Source organism: Camelina sativa, chromosome 5 (genome assembly GCF_030686135.1).
Source record: "Camelina sativa cultivar CO46 ecotype springtype chromosome 5, ASM3068613v1".
Lineage (NCBI taxonomy): Eukaryota > Viridiplantae > Streptophyta > Magnoliopsida > Brassicales > Brassicaceae > Camelina > Camelina sativa.
The window spans coordinates 1,062,733-1,083,013 of NC_141884.1; the positions used below are offsets into that span (position 1 = coordinate 1,062,733).

The 20,281-nt window shown below is 37.4% G+C and overlaps 6 protein-coding genes and 1 long non-coding RNA gene across 9 annotated transcripts; 4 read left to right on the forward strand and 3 right to left on the reverse strand.

Moving 5' to 3' along the window:
• Positions 1-640: 640 nt before the first annotated feature.
• LOC104784748 (putative methyltransferase PMT16) lies at positions 641-3,878 on the reverse strand. The gene is made up of 5 exons (XM_010509814.3): positions 2,763-3,878; positions 2,060-2,270; positions 1,678-1,978; positions 1,199-1,600; positions 641-1,113 (listed from the first exon to the last, which is right to left on the reverse strand). The coding sequence occupies exons 1-5, from the start codon at positions 3,414-3,416 to the stop codon at positions 786-788; spliced, it is 1,896 nt and encodes a 631-aa protein (XP_010508116.1). The 5' UTR covers positions 3,417-3,878; the 3' UTR covers positions 641-785.
• A 2,264-nt stretch (positions 3,879-6,142) lies between these two features.
• LOC109132960 (uncharacterized) lies at positions 6,143-6,807 on the forward strand. The gene is made up of 2 exons (XR_002037861.2): positions 6,143-6,571; positions 6,677-6,807. It is a non-coding gene; the product is annotated as an uncharacterized LOC109132960 (long non-coding RNA).
• An 855-nt stretch (positions 6,808-7,662) lies between these two features.
• On the forward strand, positions 7,663-8,229 carry LOC147943135 (pentatricopeptide repeat-containing protein At3g60980, mitochondrial-like). The gene has a single exon (XM_087452074.1). The coding sequence runs from the start codon at positions 7,663-7,665 to the stop codon at positions 8,227-8,229; it is 567 nt and encodes a 188-aa protein (XP_087308200.1).
• A 1,824-nt stretch (positions 8,230-10,053) lies between these two features.
• On the forward strand, positions 10,054-11,010 carry LOC104788747 (pentatricopeptide repeat-containing protein At3g60980, mitochondrial-like). The gene has a single exon (XM_010514530.1). The coding sequence runs from the start codon at positions 10,054-10,056 to the stop codon at positions 11,008-11,010; it is 957 nt and encodes a 318-aa protein (XP_010512832.1).
• Positions 11,011-11,132: 122 nt separating this feature from the next.
• LOC104788748 (peroxisomal membrane protein 11D-like) lies at positions 11,133-13,116 on the reverse strand. Its single transcript, XM_087512892.1, has 8 exons — positions 12,900-13,116; positions 12,534-12,738; positions 12,353-12,427; positions 12,082-12,156; positions 11,913-11,993; positions 11,745-11,822; positions 11,476-11,649; positions 11,133-11,379 (listed from the first exon to the last, which is right to left on the reverse strand). The coding sequence occupies exons 2-8, from the start codon at positions 12,726-12,728 to the stop codon at positions 11,344-11,346; spliced, it is 714 nt and encodes a 237-aa protein (XP_087369018.1). The 5' UTR covers positions 12,729-12,738; positions 12,900-13,116; the 3' UTR covers positions 11,133-11,343.
• A 158-nt stretch (positions 13,117-13,274) lies between these two features.
• Positions 13,275-16,311, forward strand: LOC104784750 (uncharacterized). Its single transcript, XM_010509820.3, has 13 exons — positions 13,275-13,607; positions 13,712-13,839; positions 13,990-14,095; positions 14,172-14,253; positions 14,351-14,421; positions 14,514-14,555; positions 14,688-14,812; positions 14,969-15,062; positions 15,162-15,261; positions 15,351-15,514; positions 15,594-15,699; positions 15,864-15,950; positions 16,044-16,311. Exons 1-13 carry the CDS (start codon positions 13,453-13,455, stop codon positions 16,128-16,130), a joined length of 1,347 nt encoding a protein of 448 aa, XP_010508122.2. The 5' UTR covers positions 13,275-13,452; the 3' UTR covers positions 16,131-16,311.
• Positions 16,312-16,344: 33 nt separating this feature from the next.
• Positions 16,345-19,353, reverse strand: LOC104784749 (uncharacterized). Of its 3 annotated transcripts, none has more exons than XM_010509815.3 (2): positions 19,130-19,353; positions 16,345-18,173 (listed from the first exon to the last, which is right to left on the reverse strand). In XM_010509815.3, the coding sequence occupies exon 2, from the start codon at positions 18,148-18,150 to the stop codon at positions 16,486-16,488; it is 1,665 nt and encodes a 554-aa protein (XP_010508117.2). In that variant the 5' UTR covers positions 18,151-18,173; positions 19,130-19,353; the 3' UTR covers positions 16,345-16,485. The 3 variants fall into 3 exon arrangements, with proteins under 3 accessions (XP_010508117.2, XP_010508119.2, XP_010508118.2); XM_010509817.3 differs by lacking the exon at positions 19,130-19,353 and adding an exon at positions 18,739-18,848; XM_010509816.3 differs by lacking the exon at positions 19,130-19,353 and adding an exon at positions 18,428-18,584.
• Between the last annotated feature and the right edge of the window lie 928 nt (positions 19,354-20,281).

The following is a 20,281-nucleotide window of genomic DNA, read 5'->3' on the forward strand; positions in this document are numbered from 1 at the left end:
TCCTTTGATAGTAATAAATAGTGAAAAAGTCTGTAACAATAAATATTTTGGTACCCAAATCAACGACAAAGAAAAAGTCGTCCAGATACTAATGAAAATATGAAACTAAAAATAGTACATAAAGGTTTATAATGAAAGGTAGCTGTCATATGGTTGAATATGAAGAAACTACTCTTGACATAATAAAAATCAAAAGTTCACACTTACTACAGTCAACATGCATGTTGTCAAACAAATCATAGGTTAATGTCATTACTACTAAGCTCTCGTGATGGGTTAATGCCATGATACTAAGCTCTCGTGATGGGTTAATGCCATTATACTACTCGTCGTTATATCTAAGGATTTGAGTTTGGATTGGCACTGGAAAATGAAAAGCGAATACCAAACTCACATCTGAACTTGAAAGTCATTACCATATGTAGTATAAATTCTCAAAAACGTTTATAGACATTCGAATATGAGATGATAATAATAACAACCCAATTTTTTTAACACATTCAAATACCATAAAATTCTTAATTAACGTAGTGGGCCAAAGTTTACACTAGCTTACCAAGTTTTTATCCTACAAACATAGTTGGGTGTATACGTATGCGTACTCAGTCTTATGATTTATACGATGAGGTACTAATCGATCTCGTACACTAATTTTTGTTTATTTCTTATAATAAGAATAATGACAACAATCATTGAGAATTTATTGTTGTAAATAAAAAAAAATCAAAATCAAAACCAAAAAGCATAACATTGTAAGAAAAAGAAATGAAAAAAAAATCTCAAAATCATGAGAGAGCACTAGTATTGTTTTTATCTTCCTCAGGAGCAGCAACGGTCCAGTATTGTTTCACCGCATAGTAAATCTTCTCTCTTTCATGAGGACCCTTCTCGTGGTCAGCAATTCTACCTTCCCATTGTAATCCTTTGGTTAATTCCTTAACCTTGATCAAAACGTCCACGTCATCTCTTATAATCACTCCACCACCCGGTCTAAGAATCCGGTCCATCTCCAACAATATCTTCTCCGGTTCACATTTACCTTGGTACAATGTGAAAACCGATTCAGCGTGGATGAAATCATACGTTCTTGGATACGTCGACATCGCTTCACACCTAATGAAATGAAGAAAAACCGGATTAAACCATAACCTTCCAGAAAGAAAATTCCGGGTTTAGTATAAGTTCGGTTTAAACTTACCAGTTTTGATACGTTCCGATGAGACCACGCTCGTAAATGACACCGAGAGTATTGAGCTTAGCCTCTACCGGGACAACGTTCATGACCCAGACTGGATCATCAGCTAGAGCCGCCGCGAAACCACCGAGATAAGCGTTCATGTCAACTAAGTTTCTGTATCTCCCGCTTTCACCCAACTGGTAATCTAATTTCTTGTAATAAGAAACTCTCTGTTTCCACAGTTTCGTGTTATCCAAGAAAGCTTCAGGTGTGATTTCCTCGAGATCGCCTTTGTTTACTCTTGGAGGAACCGCGTATAACCTAGCCGGCCACTTCTCTACCTTTCCTCCAGCCACTGTCTTAAGATCCTCCGCCTCATCAACTTCAGGTAATGGCGTCAAACAAGAATCCATCTTCGTATACCTGAATCATTCGAAAATTTTTAGCCAAATTCTAAACTACTTATAAATCTTAGATATAGAAGCTGATTGATTGATTACCAGGCCATGTCGGGATCTTGATCATGACGACAAAACTCCGGATTCTTCAAGAGCTGTCTGGTTTTCTTACAGTGAATGTGGTTTAAGGGTTTTTGCCAAATAGCAAGATCATCTCTCTGAACAACTTTCTTCCAACACAAGCTTCTCGCGACCTTCTCGATCTGAGTCTGCTCTGCATTCAAATCATCCATCGTCCTTTCCCATCCTTTCCATCGTTGCTGCCAATTAATAGGCGGTCCAGAAAGTATCCAATACCCTCCTGGTCTTAAAACTCTATCCACCTCCATCAAGTAAGCCCCATCTGAAACACAACACAAAAGTGTTATTTATTACAACTCAAAAAGGGAGTGAGTTCGAACTTGTTTAGGGTTTAGAGTCGAACCATTTTGGCCCCAAGGGATAAGGCAACGAGAGCAATGTGCTAAGTCAAAGGCTCTAGAAGGGTACGGTAAGCGGATTGTAGCCATGATTCCGATCATCGCCGGCACGCCACGCTCGAGTGCGAACTGTACCTGAGCTTCGTGTGTGTCCCTTGGTGCAAATGACATCGTTGTAATGTTTCTTGATAAAAGATATGCACCGAAACTTGCCACCTGTAAAACCAAAGACACATTTGATTGGTCATATATACCAACAAAAGTTAGAAAACTAAGGCAAATCAAAAATAAAGTCAATCTAAGAGAACAAAAATTTCTTCATTTTGACTCTTTTGTTACCAAGTTTATTTTTCAACTTTACAGGTTTAGCAGTAAAGTATGAGTAGGTCAATAGTGACATTATACGATTAGGTGACTTAGTGGGTAACACTCAAAGATGTTGAAAAAAACAATATGTTTTATTCTCTAATCTAGTATGAATTCCAAAATGGTGATGCACTAATCAAATGGAATTGAGACTAGATATGACTAGATTAAGGATATGCATTAGTTTGAAATGGACGTCCCAACAGATTTATTCGATTTTAACAGATTAGCGAGAGAGAAAATCTTATTTTTATTTTCTTTAATTTTTGATTATAAAAATAAAAAATATGATCGAACCGGGTGGTTCGGTTTAATCGGAGGGAAGAGAAATTAAAAACGTACCCCGCAACCGGTATCGATGGCTGTACGGATAGAGCCGCCGCTGAGATCAATCAACCGTCCGATATCATCAAGGTAAGCATCAGCGCCACGTGGAAACATCGTACCGCCACCAGGGAACCAAAACCGGTCATTCTCGTACCGGACCCAATTCTGATTCTTCTTCTCAATTGTAAGCTCCGTGTGAGGCACATTAGCGAACCACGCCACGTCACGGCTCTCCGGCCACCGGAAAGGCGTTTTGTAACCGTACGGCGCCGGGATTCGACATTTCAAGATTTCTTCCCTCTCGGGACAATGCCTTTGCCTGTACTCCAGCCTCTCTCTCGGGAACTTCAACGATCGCTTCGCGTCTTCGCAAGGCGTGTGCTCGCTCAGCTCGGCGCCGCACGACGGGAAACTCACGGCGGTTTCCTTCACCGGAGGCGGATCTTGAATGTTGTGGTGCGCGTCGAAGTCGAGATCTTTCGTGGAACTTGGTTTGGTGAACGTCTCGCACGGTGTACCGTCTGAATCATCGAAGGCGGCGCGTGGATTCGGCACCGTGTTTTGCCAAATACCGAGTAGGTAGCTCCCGAGGCAGAGAAGCGCCACTAGGGTTACGTAGTAAAGATTCGACTTCTTAGACCGAGATGACATTCTTGTAAATAAATTCATCTCTTTGGGGGAAAAAAAAACGATCAACCAAATGGATGAAATCAAAATATATATGTAAACACAACGACGTCGATCGACGAGAGTCGAATCGAATGTGTGACGAGTTAAGTTTTCTAAGGGGTTGATATGAAGTGGTTCGATGGTGTGTAATATAAAGGGAGGGGATGAAAAAAATAAGAGCGAGTGTTCGGTACGCGCATTAAGGTCAAAGGGTCAAGGAGGTTTTTTTTGTAATGATGTATCGTTCGTGAGAGATTAGGCTTAAACGTGCGAGCTTGTTATAGGCAACAACAATGGGGGAATTATTTTGTTCACAATATTATTCTTTTCCAATTTCATCAAATGATTAGATTTAGTTTTGGGAAATTATGGATTGTGTACATATTCATGCATTGTTATTATGAGCAATATATCTTTTAACTTTTGGAAGAGTTTTTAATGTCTTGTATCAAAGTTTTCCTTATAACTTGTGTTAATCTTACCAATTTTTTTTTAAAGAAAGGAATCCGTGTATGTGAGAAAGTGCACGCTGCGATGAAGCGCGTGAATTTTGATATCATAGGTGAGAGGGGTCCGTTTGGGTCCTTTGGATGCAAAGAGACGCAATCCCAATTGCACTTTTCACCGGTACAAACCAATTTTATTACTTAACCGAAGCACTTTTTGAATGAATTCCCCGGTTTATAAGCACTGTTTTTACAAAAAAAAAAAGCCTACACTGAGATTCTTCTTTTGCTCTGTATATACGCCAGTTATGGGAATGTAGTTTGCACTTTTTTGGGGGCCAGAGGAGTTTAAAACCTTGCGGGGTTGTGAAGAAAAGCCCGAATAAGCAATGTTTTTGAACCAAAAACATTGGAATCGTAAAACAACGTAGTAAGAGGAGTTTGGTTTGCCTTTGTAAACAAAAAGCTGATATCCAAACTACATTATGTACCTTACACCTAAAAGTTAAAAACCTAAACCAATACCCCATGGCATTGGACTGGGACATTTGAAACGAATGGAATTGAACCGATCTATCCTGGTTGGTACATATTCTCATGTTTTTTTTTTGGGTGGGAATTCTCATGTTTAAAATAAACAATATTCAAACCAAAATTACTCTTGAGTCCCATTCCAATAAAAGTTACAATAGATCTTAATGATAAGTTGTTAAGATAACCGAAGTAAAATAGTTGATTTCTTATGATTTAAAGTAGACTTTAATCTAAAACTAAATTGAACAAAGGTAACAGAAAAAACAAACTAAATCTAAAAATTTCCAAATCAAAATCCCATAGTCTTTATCCATGCATGGCCTATCAGCTTTCAAGATATTTACTAGAAAAATATCCAGGATATTTAGTTTTAATATATATAATTAGCCTTCATTGTAAAATGAGTGTTCCACGATGCATGGATCACTCCCAAGTTGTAGCTTTACAGTTGGATTTTGCTCTAGTTTTTGGTTATCTCCAGTGTTTTTTTTAATGGCTAAGCAAAATAATGCAATAATAAAACTTAAGGAGCTTTACATGTGATTATGGCCAAAGGCTAATTATGATATAACTAAGAACACACATAACTAAGTATTATTAGCTTAAAAGACATATTTTATTGTCAATAAAAAATATTTTATTAATATTAGGTTAATTGTGTCAATACGAGTATCATAATGTGAACTTACCAACACTATTTAACTCAACATTTACTTTATCATTTTGCAATAGCTACACCGAAAAACAAAATATTAATAAGATGAACACACTATCAATTTGTATGCCATGAATTAATTTCAACTCATAGACTTTAGATGGTGACTTGCACAATTAGTACACATTAAGCTAATAATACTTACCTATTTGATGACTTTGAAGGTATTTAGTATTTGTATACAAATTCAATTAGACCTAAGATAACATCAAACTATAAATAAGTTAAAAGTTTTACATAAGTGACATAACAAAATGACGGGATTATGTGTCGACTGTCATAATGCATTCAAGATTATGGGAGTCATAGTTGGTAGAGAAATTATCTCCCGAGATCGTAAGAGATTCCACCAATTAATGACGGGGCTTGCAGCTGCGAAGATTATTGGTGATTAGCGCCAGCGTGGGACCTTGAGGTGTGTTCTTAGTTCTGCAATGGAAAAATTTATGCTCTATTTTTTTTTCTGTTAAAATCATTATTATAGCTTCCTGCCATATCGTTGTTATTAATCGTAAAACAAAAAATATTTGTTCACTAATGTCAAAACTTTTTTTTGACTAATTATAATAATTTTCGAGCATCGCTTTAGCTGCGGATTAATTTCAAGTTGTTTGATTAATTATTAATGGTTTTCAATTTCTATACATATTACAATTTTTGGCTTTTGCGTGTAGGTTCATTTTTTTCGATTATTATTTTCAAAAATATTTGTATATGATGATTTAAATATATATATTTATATTTCTGTTCACCTCAAATTAGTAAAAAAATGTTTTAGAAATATACACAATTTTAACGCTATGAGAATACTAAAGGAAAGAAGCATCTCCAACGGAGGGTCCAACTGAGGATCCATCTATTTTGGGTCTAAAATTTAAATCAAAAATACAAAATAACATTGGATACGGGTTTACATTTGGATCTTTTGGATCTCTCTTTTTTTTTTTGGTTTTAGAATACCATACGTGTCACTGTGTTGTTGGTTGAGGCAAAACTATTAGAACAAAAAAAAACATTTGGCCCGTGTTTCTCTCTCTCTCGCTCTGTGTCCGACGAGCCTTCACGAAATCGGAACCCAATGGAGGATAAATTGGCTCGTCGGAGTCTTCTATCCGCCGGAGATGATGGTCACGATCGGCGATGAGATGTTCAGCAAATCGTCGACTCTGTTGAGCAAATCCGCGATTTTCGTTCAGCAAATTAGGGTTATTTGAATCTGTATGTGTTATTAGGCATGAATGTGATTATGTTTCTGTATAGGATCCAACCATTGGGTTTACTTAACAATGGAAGGCAATGAGGAATTGAATCAATCTGGGTTTTGATCTTCAAATCTATTTGCTTTATCCCGATTTTGCTAATTCTAAAAAAATGGTTTCGTTGTTGTTGAATCTCGAGCGTTGATGCTTAAGGGTTTTGAAGATCTTGCTGTTGCTGTTAAAGTCACCATGGGTCCAAAGGTACTCTTGTTGTTTTCTATCCTTCTCAATTGTGATTTGATTTGGACTTGGTTATGTAACACATAGGACTTGCTTTGTTGATAAACAGCTTTTTTAATATGCTAGATTCAGAAGTTTGAGTTTCCCGATGAAATGTATTTTGGTTGAGTGATTTGTATTTGTGTATTTGTCCATGAGGTGTTTACCATTGGACTAGCCAAAACTAATAAACATGCTTAAGTGTCTAACTTTTGAGATATGTATTTTTTCCAATTATAAATATAGTTGGATCCCATAATTTGGATCCAACCATTGAAGATGCTCTCACACGTCAGATCCCTGTAATTGATCTCTTCGGAGGCGGAGGCGTTTGACAGGATGGAGTAGTTCACAGGTTTGCTAGGTTCAATCTCTCAATAAGCTTCTTTGCACCCCATTTCATGCGTTTTATTGTACATGTCTGCACGTTAAAGTAACCGAACCGAATCAAAAATATTTCATTGGTTCTAAATCGTTTCTTTATCCCAAACATTCCAACCGATCGTCCGAATTGAGATTATCAAAATTAAAATACCGAATGGATTCTAAACAGTCATATAACCAACAGGAACTAATGATCTAAACCCGAATAAACGTGACAAAAATATAGATCATCGGGCTCTCTAAAACCTAGCTAGTTCCCCTCTCCGGCTCTGCAGCCATGATGAGCCTTGGCAGAAATCTCTGCAAGGATTTTGCTTACATGAAGCGTCTTTTCTTCTGCCTCAGCCTCCTCCGTGCGGTACTCACTGGGAAGAGATCCGTCTTCACTCCCGTTGGCTCTCACCCAGAAGCTACAGAGTCAAAACAATGATCGAGCTTTCTCAGTTGGACAAGGCTGCGGAAATCTCTCGTTTCGCTGGATCGGAAGATCATCGCGATGGCCCCGAGACAACGCTCGTCATGTGCAACGAAATCATCGACGCCATGATCGGGGCCAAACGTTACGTGGACGCCAAGGCTCTGTTCTTTTAGACAATATACCTCCTGATCTTTATGACCACGACAAAATAGCGATGGTGGATGCAGAATTTGTGGATTACTGGTTTAAACAAGGCAATGATGAGTAAGCCATGAACATTTACAGCTCAATCACCAAAGATGATGGACATTTCATGCTGTATGCGACGGCTGGAAATACCCTTTTGAGAATGTTGCTAAAGCACGGTAAGATATTTGAGCCGTGGGCATTGTTCAAGGAGATGATAAACAATTCTAACACACGAGGTTCTGACAGTGATGAGTTTCGTCGACCTCATAATGGTGTAGATAGTTTCGATTCAGAGACTATTAATATGATGGTGAATGAGTGTTTCAAGATCGGCAACTTTAAGGAGGCAATGGATACTTTCAAGCTGGGAGCTTCGTTTTCTCCGTGTTATACTAACATTATCGACAGGTTTTGCGAGCTTGGAATGATGACTGAGGCAGAAGGTTTGTTTGAGGGAATGTGGTCACACAAAGACGACTTGGTCTTGTCCCTTGAGATTCCTACATTTAGATCAATGATCAATGGATATGTTAAGGCTAGGAAAGTGGATGATGCTCGACGGATGTTAAAGCCGAGGCACATCATTTATGTCTACGTTAGTGTGGTCCGTGAAGAAGTTGGAGCCACCAGTTTTCGATCTCAACCCTAATTAAGAAGATCAGAGAAGACTTTGCAAAACAGATGCCAAAGGCGTACAATTTTAGGCTAAGGTTACGATGGTTCCTACAGTTTTTTTCATGTGATTAACCATTGATGGAAAATATCCAAAGGATTTTCAGCATCAGATTCAAGGTGATACATGGTCGAGATTGATGTACCAGAAAATTAAGGAACAAAACTAGTTTATTGAATTTTGAATCATGTATTCGTGCTTTCATCTATAAAAAATAGCCTGTAAACTACCACTAATAGAGATTAAGGATAATTGAAGATAGCACAATTTTGAGAATTATCTATAAAACTACCACTAATTTAATCGGTTATTCATATTTGATAAACAAATATTTAGCATCTATAATTACAAATGATACTAGTATAATTTAAATCATTTATTAAAAGTGACATTAATCTTAACATCATTTAATTATAACTGACATAAATAGTAACATCACTTATATCAATTGATGTAAAATTAAAATCATTTTTACAATTGATATATAACAACATCAATTACAATAACTGATACAAATATTTTGTTAACCGATTCAAATTATTTGCATCAATAAAATGTAAATCATTTATTAAAGTGATGTAAATTATTTTTACATCATTTAAATCTGATGCAAATATAGAAATTAAATGATGTAAAATACCATTTTTTTGTAATGTCCAATCAACCAGTGAGAATTTCCACAAAATGTAGGGAAAAACTTCATATCTTATGTTCTGATCCTTCAAATAGTTGATGAATCTTTGAACTTCTTCATGGGTATGGCAGAAACTTAAGACAGAGTTTATTGTGATCTGATCTTCTGGCTGAAAGGACATTGTCTCGATTAACGTCATGGCACTAGTGTAATCACCTGCTCTCATCAACATAGTAACTACATACATACCAGTTTTTTAAATCAAAACAAACCCAAAAAAAAAGATCAATGCTTTAATTTCCTAGATAAACCCAAAATAAAGGATCAAAGATTTAATTCTCGTTTAAGTAGTTACACCCTGAAAAAAAGAAACAAAAATGTTCAAGTTACATAATGCTAATTAAATCCACAATCGCCATCAACATTTAGTTTATCATTTTCATTTGCAATCGCTATACGAAAAAACAAAATATCAATAAGAGACACCTCCCTATATTATTCGCATGACATTACTATCAATTTATATGTAACTTGAATTAATTTCAGCTCATGAATTTAGATGGTACTTTGCACAAGCTAAGTACAAATCAGCTCCTCTCATGTGATGACACGTGTCACCACTTAATAAGATCCTTTCAAAGTCTCCACTCCCAACAGAGTCTTTGTCTTTCCTTTAATACTGAAACCTTCTGCGTCAACTAGAACGTTTGACACACTTAGCTGATTCTTGTGCATCCTTACTCGGCAATCTGATTCTTGTGCATCAAGCTTTCTCGGTTGGACAGGGGGCTTTCTTTCTCAAATGGATTTTATTATAACACAAGTTAATATTATATTTAATTATGGAATATCTTAGAGAAATAGAAACAAAAAATAATAATATTTTGGAAATTGCAAGTATATATATTTAGTGTATATTTATCTTGATATTCTCGGATTTCATTGTCACTTGTCGTCCGCCGCCATGTTTCTCTGTCGTCGGCTCGTCCTCTCTTCCTTTCGTAGCTTCTCCTCCGTCGTCAAGAAAGATCTGTCCTTAGATTACAGACCATTAGCTTTACAAGCGCGATTTCCTGATCCGCTTGGGAGACGTGGACACGGCGGCCCAACATAATGCTGAATCCACGGTCGTCATCTACCAGACGTGCCAAGCAATAATAGGCGCCATGTGCGAAGCCAAGAGGTACGAAGATGCCTTGGACCTGTTCCATTATTTCTACCGCGTTTCCAAGATTACACCTTGCTATGGTTACTTTAATCATATCATCAAACTCCACGAGGATCAAGGCCGTTTGGACGACGCTCTTAACCTCTACGACTCCTCACTTACGAAATCCCTCATCTCCAAAGGTTTGGTCGACGCCGGGAGACAAGACGAAGTCATGGATCGATTAGATCAGCCGAGATGGAGATGGTTTTCCAATTTGGATTGGAATGCGAATTTGTACAAGCAGCCCCTGTTGGAGTGGCTATTGCGTCAAGGGGGTTTTGAAAAGGCCAATGAGGTATTGGGCCGTCTATTGGGGAGCTCTCATGTGCATGGTGATGAGTATGACCGTGTTGCAATTTTTAGCCACACATACATGAAGTATTGGTTCGAGCAAGGTAAGGAGGTCAAGGCTATGCATTGTTACGGTCTTTTGCAGTTGCGCAAACTTACGAAGGACACTGTCGTCAACGCACTTTTGGCCCTTCTTCTCAAGTATGGCAAGAAAACTGAAGCTTGGTCCTTATTCGACCAGGTTTTGCATAGCAAGGAGATGGACAATGTGAATCATTATACGCTAAATATCGTGGTGAACGAGTTTTTCAAAATTGGTCGGTTTGACCACGCAATCCAAATTTTCCACAAGGTGAAAGCATTAAAGCTGAACAAGAACCCACATGTTGTTACGTGTTACAGAAACATTATCACAAGGCTTAACAAGCAGGGCATATTGTTTGAGGCAGAGCACTTGTTTCAAGAAATGTGTTCACACGAATTGGTGAGTCCTGATGTTTCTACATACACATCGATGATCGATGCATATTTAAAAGCTGGGAGAACCGAGGATGCTCTTCGTCTCTCAAACAAGATGGTTGATGCATTTGTAGGGCAGCTTGCTCGGCTAGCTTGCCTCTAATATTTCACAAGTAGATTGAATTTCTATCATTATAGTAACTATTGTTATAGATTGATGTTTGGTTTGGAGAGTTTCAGGTCAGGCTTTATATTTCAATAACCATATGGTTTACTACTCCAGTATTTGCTTAATAAAACCAACATCTAACAATAATTCAATATTGAAACTTGTGTATCAAGAATCTGAGGCATAAACATATTTATTAAAAACATCCTTCCTGCATATATGTATGGTATTTATACGAACTAGTAACAGCAGCAAATTTCCTTAAAAAAGACCACCATAAACTTTCTGAAATGAGTTTCTCCTTAACACCAGCTTCCTCGATCGACTTCAGGGTGTTTTGATCTTGGGGCGAGTCGGAAGCAACTGTGGTTTATAGAGAATAATGAGAGTCATATAAGATCAGCAGAAGAAAGTTACGATATTGGAAAGATCGGTTTTTGTGGAGAAAGAAGTGTTTACCTGGTAACAAGAAATTGCGGAGGTGACAAATCCAAAAGCTCCGGTGACACGAGGAGTGATCTTCTTTGGAGCCAACTGAAGCAAACCAGCTGCTACAACAATGTCCATAGCTGCTTTGATCAAAGCAAGTGACCTCTCGTTTGATTTTTTAAGCTTAGCACGATACTCCTCATCCTGCAATTTGATAAACAGGAATTTGAGTTGCTGATAAAAGGAGATTTGATTTTGTAGAATTAGAAGATTCTTGATCAAAGGAGAGAGAACTTTACTTGATACTTGTTACCACCATTCTTGAGTCCTTTTTCAATCTTCTTCATTGATGAAGAAAGCCTTCCAATCTCACCAATCTAAATAACAGTGAAAACCGATAAATATAAGTGGTGAAAATGGTAAAGGTAACATGAAGAATCGATTGGAAAAGCGAAAGGAAGACAGACCTCGACTAAAGTTGTACACACAGACGATCCCATCCAGCAGAAAAGAGATATACGTCCAAGCAACTCAGCACGTTCTTTGTTCTGTGTTGAGATACATAAAGACATCAGCCAAAACACAAAAATTCAATAGACCTCAGTGGTACACAGATTTGAATTTGATCTCTCTCACCTTATATATTCCTGATCTCCCAAGCCAGACAATTTGATCCAGGAACAAGAACGTAGATAACAGTGCGTTCTTAGACTGAAAATCACAAAAACATCCATGAACAAAGATATGAAAACAAGGGAGGGGACTAATAAATCTTTGTACTTGAGATTCCTTTACACAGTTCATTAGTGGGTTTAGTATGAAACTGAAACGAACTCTGAGCTCTGAAGCACATATTAATGGGTTTAGTAGGAAATTGAAACGAACTCTGAGCTCTGAAAGCACATACCTTTCCAAGTAAAACAAGAGGAAGAGGAGTCCCTTTAGGCACAGGACTGATAAGACCATGCAAGTCATTTACAAACTACAACAATGAACAAATACATATATATAGTGAATCAACAAAGCTAAACAATACTAAATCAAAGTTGGGAAAACGAAACCGAAACAGCTAAAAAAGGATCTCTTACCTTGAAAAGACGGAAGACTTTTCTGGCTAAGCTGGTAGATTTGTCAACATTTTGAGCAGTACCAGGTTGTCCACCACTCAAGAACTTGGAACCATACTGTATAGCTCTGCATAACTTATCCCTAGCCTCAGCTTTGTTCAAATACATAACCACAAGAGCTAGCTCCGCTCTTGATACATCTAGTGTCGTCGCCATCTTCTTCTCTCTGGTAAAAAACCAAAAAAACAAAAACCCGGAAAACGTTTATCACCAAAGAGACCCCCAAATCAAAATTAGCAAATTCACAGCCTTTTCGATCTTCAAACTCGTTTCTGATCTAAGAAATTGTAAATTTTAAACAATCAGATAAATCAAAAGCAACAATACCTTTGGGGAGGAGATATGTGAACAGAGAGAGAGAGCGAAGCGATCAACTAATTAAAGATTCAATGCCTCAGTTTTTGGAACTAATTGTTTTTGTCTTGATCGTGTGGGGGAGATAGGGCTTGTTTGGTCATCTTCGTTTCCTGATAAACAAACAAAACAACGCCGTCTGTGTCAACGCACTCATCTCTTCCATCCCTCATTCTCAGCCGTCGATTCTGTTGACTCTCACTCTCCTTTCGGAAGTTGAGGATATCTCGCGCGTCTCATCCACGTGGCACACATCTCTAGGAGTGAAACCCCACGTGTCTGACTCCTTTAATTGGGCCTTTAAAAGCCCAATAAAATCGAATTGGGTTATGATTTGAGGCCTAATTTTAACATTTAAACCGAACTTTCCTTAAACCGACAAAACCCGTAGTCGTTAGTTAGGGTTTTAATACTTATACAAATCCGTCATTCTCACTTTTTATTATGTTGTAATCACGAAACTGAAACTAACCAAAAACATATAACTGCAGTCTTTTTTTTTTTTTCTTTATTGCCTTATTGGTGAATGGTGATGGAACTCAATAAGGATCAGAGAGTCATGTCGGAAGAAGATACAAAGCCTCAAGATCCAAATCCCAGATTGGCTAGCGAAGGTTGCAGTGTTTTGCTCGACGTTAACGATGGTGACCGTCTCGTCTTCGCTCGTTTATCTGGTGGCGCGTGCGTGTCTTCTCATCCTTTTAAACTCTCTTAAATTTTTTATATTCCAGATTGATTCTCATCCTCAATTTGGTTATTTGATTCTTTTTTTATCTTCTTTGCAGTATATTAAAGATTGGGAATAAGAACTATTCATTAAAACCATTGATCGGTGCTCCGTTTGGATCTCTGTTCCAAGTTGAAAGCGGAGAAGATGGTTCTTTCCTCTCTCGCATTCTACCCGTTAAGCAAGGTTTGTTTTTTTAATACCACCAATATCATCACATCATCCTTTAAGCTATAAGAATAACTAAAGAAACTGAGTAACTTATAATGTTTTAGTGTTTTGATGGTTGGTTTAAAGATAGATTGAATTTGGTCTGATTGATGTTTGTTTATACAGAAAATAACAGCAATAATGTAATGGACGATTCAAGAGATAATAGGGAACTCGTTGACAATAATGAAGCTCAGAACCTTACTGGTGAAGAAATTGAAGCTATGCGGAGGTTAGAAGAACTCTTTATATCCTCTGTTTTTATTATTGTGGAAGATTTCCTAAAGTTTTTGTCTTTTTATGAGTAGAGAGGGTGCAAAAGGGGATGAGATTATTGAAGCTCTAATTGCAAACAGCAAAACGTTTGATAAGAAGACTCAGTTGTCTCAGGTAATGTATAATATATCGTAATTAATCTCTCTGCTTCTACTTTGGTAGTAGTTTTGGAAAGACATATAATTTGACTTTTCTTGTTACTATCTTGTAGGAAAAATATCTGCTTAAAAAGCAAAAGAAATATGCTCCAAAGCTGCTTCTTCGACGGCCTTTTTCTCGAAGGTATTCATTATTATTTGTTGTTTTATTGTCTCCTTTTGTTTTCTCGGCGTCTTTCGTTTTTCTTATGAAGGGTTCTGTTTCTTGTTTACCAGTATATGTGAAGCTTATTTCAAGAAATATCCAGCCAGAATCGGGTAAGTAGTACACTTGTTTTGTTTTCATTAATTGTGTATTCTGAAGAGATCCTGAGTCCTTTTTTTCTCTGTTGAGATTTGAATTATGTATTGATTGTGTTGTATATCTTGTTTTGTGTGTGTGTGTTGTAGATTCTTACGAGTAGATGCGTTATCTCTTCTATTAACATTGGCTAATGTCACTGCATACTCGGATGTGCTTGTTGTGGATATGGTTGGTGGCCTTGTCACTGGTGCAGTTGCTGAACGTTTAGGAGGTATATTGTTATGACCTCAAATCTTTCATAATGTCCAACTAATGATGACACTAAGCAGCAGATATATAACCTTTTTGCAATCCTACATCATGCATAATTTATGTAACAATTGTGTCACTGCTATTGTGAGTCTTAAATGTATATTACTTTTAACAGGCACTGGTTATGTTTGCAATACATATAAGGGAACTTCTCCTTATCCTGTGGAGATGGTAAGGATGTTCAACTTTACTGACAAGGTTTTAGAGAGGTATGTTCGTTTGGTCTCCTTATCCGAAGTCTCTAATTGTAGCCGTTCTATAGAATGTATCTGTAATTGACATTTGTGTGTTCCTTTTCTCGTGTGTAGGATCGTGCAGTCATCTATAAACGAGCTCTCGTCAGCCAATACAGCGTCTCCTGAAGAAAACAATCAACAAAAAGTTTGTAACGCTGAGAACAATATCAATGTAAGTTGCGAACCTATACAGTTTCACTTGAGTCTTGATTTGAGAAAATCTTGTGGTTATAACAGAAGGTTTTAATTGAAAAAATGCAGGAAACAGCTACATCTGATATTATGGTGGAAGAAACAACTGTGACAGGTGAGGCTAGAGTAGTAGATAATGTCGTCCCAGAGAGCAAAATTATCAAAGCCCCAAAAGCTGGAGCCAAAGCTTCAAAAGAAACAGTAGAGATGTGGCGAGAAAACGGATTCTCTAGGTAAATAAATATATAAGTGTTTCTATGAATGATATTGGATTCTGTTTATTCATCACTAAATTGATCGTCTGATTTGCAGCCTAATCATGGCTGCACAAGACCAAGACCCTTGGAGCTTAGTTAAAGATGTATTGCCACTGCTCTCATATTCTGCCCCCTTTGCAATATATCATCAGTATTTACAGGTATGTCAGAAGAACAAATCCCTTACTAACTGCTCTCTAACCGATTATAATCTGCTACATTCGGTTCTAGGCTAGATATAGTAGACCTGTAGCTTAGTGAACTTGCTCTAAGCATTTAATATGTCTGGTAATAATGAACAAAATCTCATTTATAAAATTCACAGCCGCTGGCGACATGTATGCACAAGCTTCAGCAGGAGAAGATGGCGATCAACCAGCAAATAACAGAACCGTGGCTACGCGAATATCAGGTATAGTAATATTCTCTTTGCAAATCCCAATAGATATAGATAGATCATCAAGAGATTGTTCATTCATTCATATATGTATATCTCGAAATGCAGGTGCTTCCTTCAAGATCTCACCCTCACATGCAGATGAGTTCTTTTGGAGGCTACGTTCTGAGCGGCATTAGAATCTCTACTACTTGACTATTGTTTTTTTGAAAACCAGAAACTGGTTTGATGTTTGGTTTTTGAAAAGGTCTTTGTTGTTGTAACATTTTTTTAACAACCGTTGTTGTAACATAAGTTCCGAGATTATAAGAACACTCAAAATACTTGACATATTTCCCGAAACTCTTTTAGTGAAAACGGCCATTACCTTACAATATTCTGACGGTTTTGTATGTCCACAACATTACGATTTAGACATACCAAATAAGATATCATTATCATAGGCTAAGTTTCATAAAGATTATGAAAACATTACAGAATACATTATATATATATACCACATTGATAAAAGATCTGCTTCATGTTCTTCTACTTTGTTATTAGCAGCTCTCTACTTCCTGCTAAAGAAACTTTTCAATTTCCCTTTCTCAATTCTTTCAAGAAGCTTCTTCGAACCAGGAACCTCCAACTCCGACAACTTCTTCAAATAACCAACAGCTCCATGTGAGATCATCAGCTTCTTACACTTCCTGCTCGAACACAAAGCCGCCAAACCCGAAACCGCATACTTCTTTGCCGAATTACTCGGACTCGGCTCAAGCAGCATCACAAGACTCGTCACACTCTTCTCATCTCTCTTCACTTCTCTGTAATTCCTTGGAACCGTAACCAGACTCGCTATAGCTTGAGCAGCAACCTCTCTAGCTCCGCTCGCTTTCGCCTCCAACATTCTTATCAACAACGGGATACAACCTGATTCACCGATCATTCTCTTCGTCTCATTTGATGTAGCAATCCTGCAAATAGTTGATGCAGCCGCTTGTTGAGCTCCGACTGATCCTGATTTAAGAACATGGACTAAACTTGGGATTATCTTGAAGTAAGTCTCGAGAGAAACAGAGCCAACAAGATTCCTAATTGCTGCAACTCCTGATTCTTGAGGAAGAGGACCGTCTAAGTAAGCTAGCAGAGTTTGAATACCGTTCTCTGATATAACCGACCTTCGAAGAGTTTCGTTGCTTGAAGTGAGATTCTGAAGACACTCAGCTGCGTACTCTTTAGATCCTAACAGAATCCCACAGTTGAGTATGTTAATCATCACTTTAACGATTCCTTCTTCCGCAAGAGTCTGTCTTACTTCAGGCACAGCAGAAATGTTCTTCAAAGTACAAGCAGAAGCAGATTGAGAAACAGAGTCCCCTGTTTTGCAAATCTCTATCAACGGACTTACCCCGCCGTGACCAACTATTGAACGAGAAGTCTCCGTTGAAATCGACATTCTCTGCAATGAAATAACAGCTTTCTCCTTAGCAACAGGACTTCCAGATTCTAGTAGCCTTACCAATGGAGGCAATGCGTTCTCAGAGATAAGCCAGTTTTCACAACCGCCTGATTCAGCTAGAGAGCAGATCACAGTCACAGCGTTTTCCCTTACGCTAGGCGAAGTAGCCGTCAAAAGCTGCACCAAAGACGCGACATTGCTCCGACCTAAAGCTGTTATAACCGTTTTTTCGTCATCTTTCATCACCTCAACAAGCTGCTCAAGCGCTTTGCGTTTAGACTCCAAGTGACCTATCTGAAGCCGAGCAAGCAACTCTCTAACGCTGAACGTTTCCAAGTCTTGAGCTGAAGAAGTTAAAGGTTGTGTGACTTCCCCAAGAACACCAGTCTTCATAAGCAATCCACAATCTTTTAAGCTAAGATCGATTCTGGCAGATAGAGAATCGAGATCACTCTGCATCTTTAACTTCCCTTCTTGCTTCTCATTGACGCATACGTTAGCGAGCTCGATGGCTTCTTTCAAGGTTTGTAAGACCGCTTGAAGTTGCTCTTTGCATAGAGTGTGTTTAGAGAAGCAAGGATGGCTAGACAAATCAGATAAACATGTCGGTATCTTCTCTAATCTCGATATGATCACTCTCCATCTGCTTGAGAAAACTTTCACCGTTCTTGCTTTGGATAAAGCAACAGGGACAAACTCTTGCGCCTGTAATAACAAATCTTCAACTGTTGGATCAACAACCATAGTTTCGTTTCCGATTCTCTCCTCCACCATGATCCTTGAACTCTTCTATTTCACTGAATTGCACAAAAGAAGGAAAAAAAAAAAAAAACAGAACTTTAACGATTTGCAGAAACAAAAAGAAACCAAACGATCAAATATGCTTTGATGAGACACACTGGCAAATCATTGATACTTTAGTTCTGTAAAGAAAACAAAAAAGGGGTAATGAAGGGAGTAGTTGAATGAGTGATGAACAAGTTGGTAAGATTTGTTATAAATAAGGGACACGGATTATATAAAACAAGAAGAAGAAAAGGAAGAAGCTAACCAAAAAAAGAGTTTCGAGAATCACAGAACAAAAAAGCTTATCAATATTTTCTTTTCTTTTGCTGGAGAACAAAAATTAAACCCCTACCAGACAAAAAATATATACAAGTCCTTTTCCAATTTCCTTTTACTTCGTCGGTGTGAACAATAAATGCTATAAATAAAGCTAATGATATGGTAATAAATAAATACAAGAATCTATCACGAATCAGCATACTATCTATAATCTATTAACGTAATATTACTATATTTATATAGTATAGTATAATTTAATGAGAAGGCTGGCTCATGGAAAATAAAAGACAAGAATACCCTTGTGAAGAACAAGAACGAGAGAGCTTCAAACACAGAGATTAAAGAAAAGAAAAAACAAAAGATTTGAAGATTAAGAAGCTGGTATTTAGAGGAAAAGTAATAAAGAGAGAAGAGAGACTTTGTTTTAAAGAGAAGATGCGAGTCTCTTTCAAACAAATCGTGTGCTTAAATACTTCATAAGAGTTCGAACCAAACTCCACTAAAACACACTACATACATACAAGGTTGGTGACAAATCCACAACTTGTCTTTACTATAAGCAAAACAAAAAGTTCTTTCCTAAGACGAGCTTGTGTAAAATGCAAGAGATTCAAACAGAAGAACATGAAGAAAAAATTGAAACCCAGAGCTAGTATTATCTTTTGAGTTTAAACGATCTAACAATTACCTGGATATAAAAAAGATCTATGCTTCAGCTTCTGGGTTCGATGTCTGAAGATTTTTTGAATTTCGAAAGTGAATTCAAAAACAAAAGCAGGAACTCTCTTTCACATCAGAGAAGGAGCTTGTTCCAGAGTCGTTTATTTATTTTTAGTCAGCTTTTAGATTTTGTTCCGACAGAGCCCGTAACGCACGATTTTTTTTTTTTTTTTTTTTTTTTTATCGTATCCTGAGAATTTTTTCAAATTCAACTAATCGAACGGTTATAGTTTCTTGTGGAACCAATATCGAACGGCTGGGATACGATTGAAATTTGAAATGACTCGGTGATTAGGTGACGTGGACGTATGACTGGTCTTCTCGGGAGCGTCACGTGTGCGGAAGTAAAGCAAATATCGATAAGATTAACCTTACGTGTTCGACGAATTAACGAAAATTGCCACTGGATTTAAAGCATCTAATCGACTTTTGAGGAACCATAAAGGAGAAAGTAGTGTTAGAGGGGACCGAGGCGCGTGAGAGGCTTTGTGGGCCTTATAAACGTGCATGAAACGGCACGCACTTGTTTCCTGTCTATTGAGAGACTTGTGAGTTGTGTGAGAGCGTCGGCTTTTGTGATTAATTAGTTTTATCATTATGGTCATTATTAATGTAACTCCTTTATTTATGTGCTAATCCTCATCCGATTTTCATAATCATTTTTAAGGTTAAAAAGACTAACAATTGATTATTACTAAGTGATACCGCTATCTTATCCTTCATTACCCCAATAGTCCCACTTCACTATTTTGTAAATAAGATTAACTGGAAGTATTGTATAATTTGTATTAAAGATAAATCAAATGAATTATAAATGATAAATTTTCTGTATTTTCTGATATGAAAACCAGGCCAGACATATATTTCAACAAATCCAATATCTTAATTTACTGAAAGTTGTCTCTGAAACATTATATTAGTTTGATTTCCCCTATGTATTTTGTTTTGGTCCTAAGATCAGATGTCACAGCGTACAAGAAGAACTCATATTTATACGAGTCGAAACGTACCGTTTAGATTTGGGCATGTAACGATGGGCCTAAAATCGTGAAGCCCAATATTAAACGAGGACTTCCGATTCTACGCCAAACTATAAATACCATTCCCCTTTTTTTTTGTT

Excerpts from the sequence above, each read along its gene's own strand:
- LOC104784748 (XM_010509814.3), bottom strand. The coding sequence starts at position 3,416 with ATGAATTTATTTACAAGAATGTCATCTCGGTCTAAGAAGTCGAATCTT. Across the intron at positions 1,979-2,059 it reads TATCCCTTGGGGCCAAAATG|ATGGGGCTTACTTGATGGAG; the intron begins GTTCGACTCTAA and ends GTTGTGTTTCAG. Across the intron at positions 1,114-1,198 it reads ATCGGAACGTATCAAAACTG|GTGTGAAGCGATGTCGACGT; the intron begins GTAAGTTTAAAC and ends TCATTTCATTAG.
- LOC147943135 (XM_087452074.1), top strand. The coding sequence starts at position 7,663 with ATGAACATTTACAGCTCAATCACCAAAGATGATGGACATTTCATGCTG.
- LOC104788747 (XM_010514530.1), top strand. The coding sequence starts at position 10,054 with ATGTGCGAAGCCAAGAGGTACGAAGATGCCTTGGACCTGTTCCATTAT.
- LOC104788748 (XM_087512892.1), bottom strand. The coding sequence starts at position 12,728 with ATGGCGACGACACTAGATGTATCAAGAGCGGAGCTAGCTCTTGTGGTT. Across the intron at positions 11,823-11,912 it reads TGTGTACAACTTTAGTCGAG|ATTGGTGAGATTGGAAGGCT; the intron begins GTCTGTCTTCCT and ends ACTGTTATTTAG. Across the intron at positions 11,650-11,744 it reads ATGGTGGTAACAAGTATCAA|GATGAGGAGTATCGTGCTAA; the intron begins GTAAAGTTCTCT and ends ATCAAATTGCAG.
- LOC104784750 (XM_010509820.3), top strand. The coding sequence starts at position 13,453 with ATGGTGATGGAACTCAATAAGGATCAGAGAGTCATGTCGGAAGAAGAT. Across the intron at positions 13,608-13,711 it reads GCTCGTTTATCTGGTGGCGC|TATATTAAAGATTGGGAATA; the intron begins GTGCGTGTCTTC and ends TCTTCTTTGCAG. Across the intron at positions 15,515-15,593 it reads CGAGAAAACGGATTCTCTAG|CCTAATCATGGCTGCACAAG; the intron begins GTAAATAAATAT and ends TCTGATTTGCAG.
- LOC104784749 (XM_010509815.3), bottom strand. The coding sequence starts at position 18,150 with ATGGTGGAGGAGAGAATCGGAAACGAAACTATGGTTGTTGATCCAACA.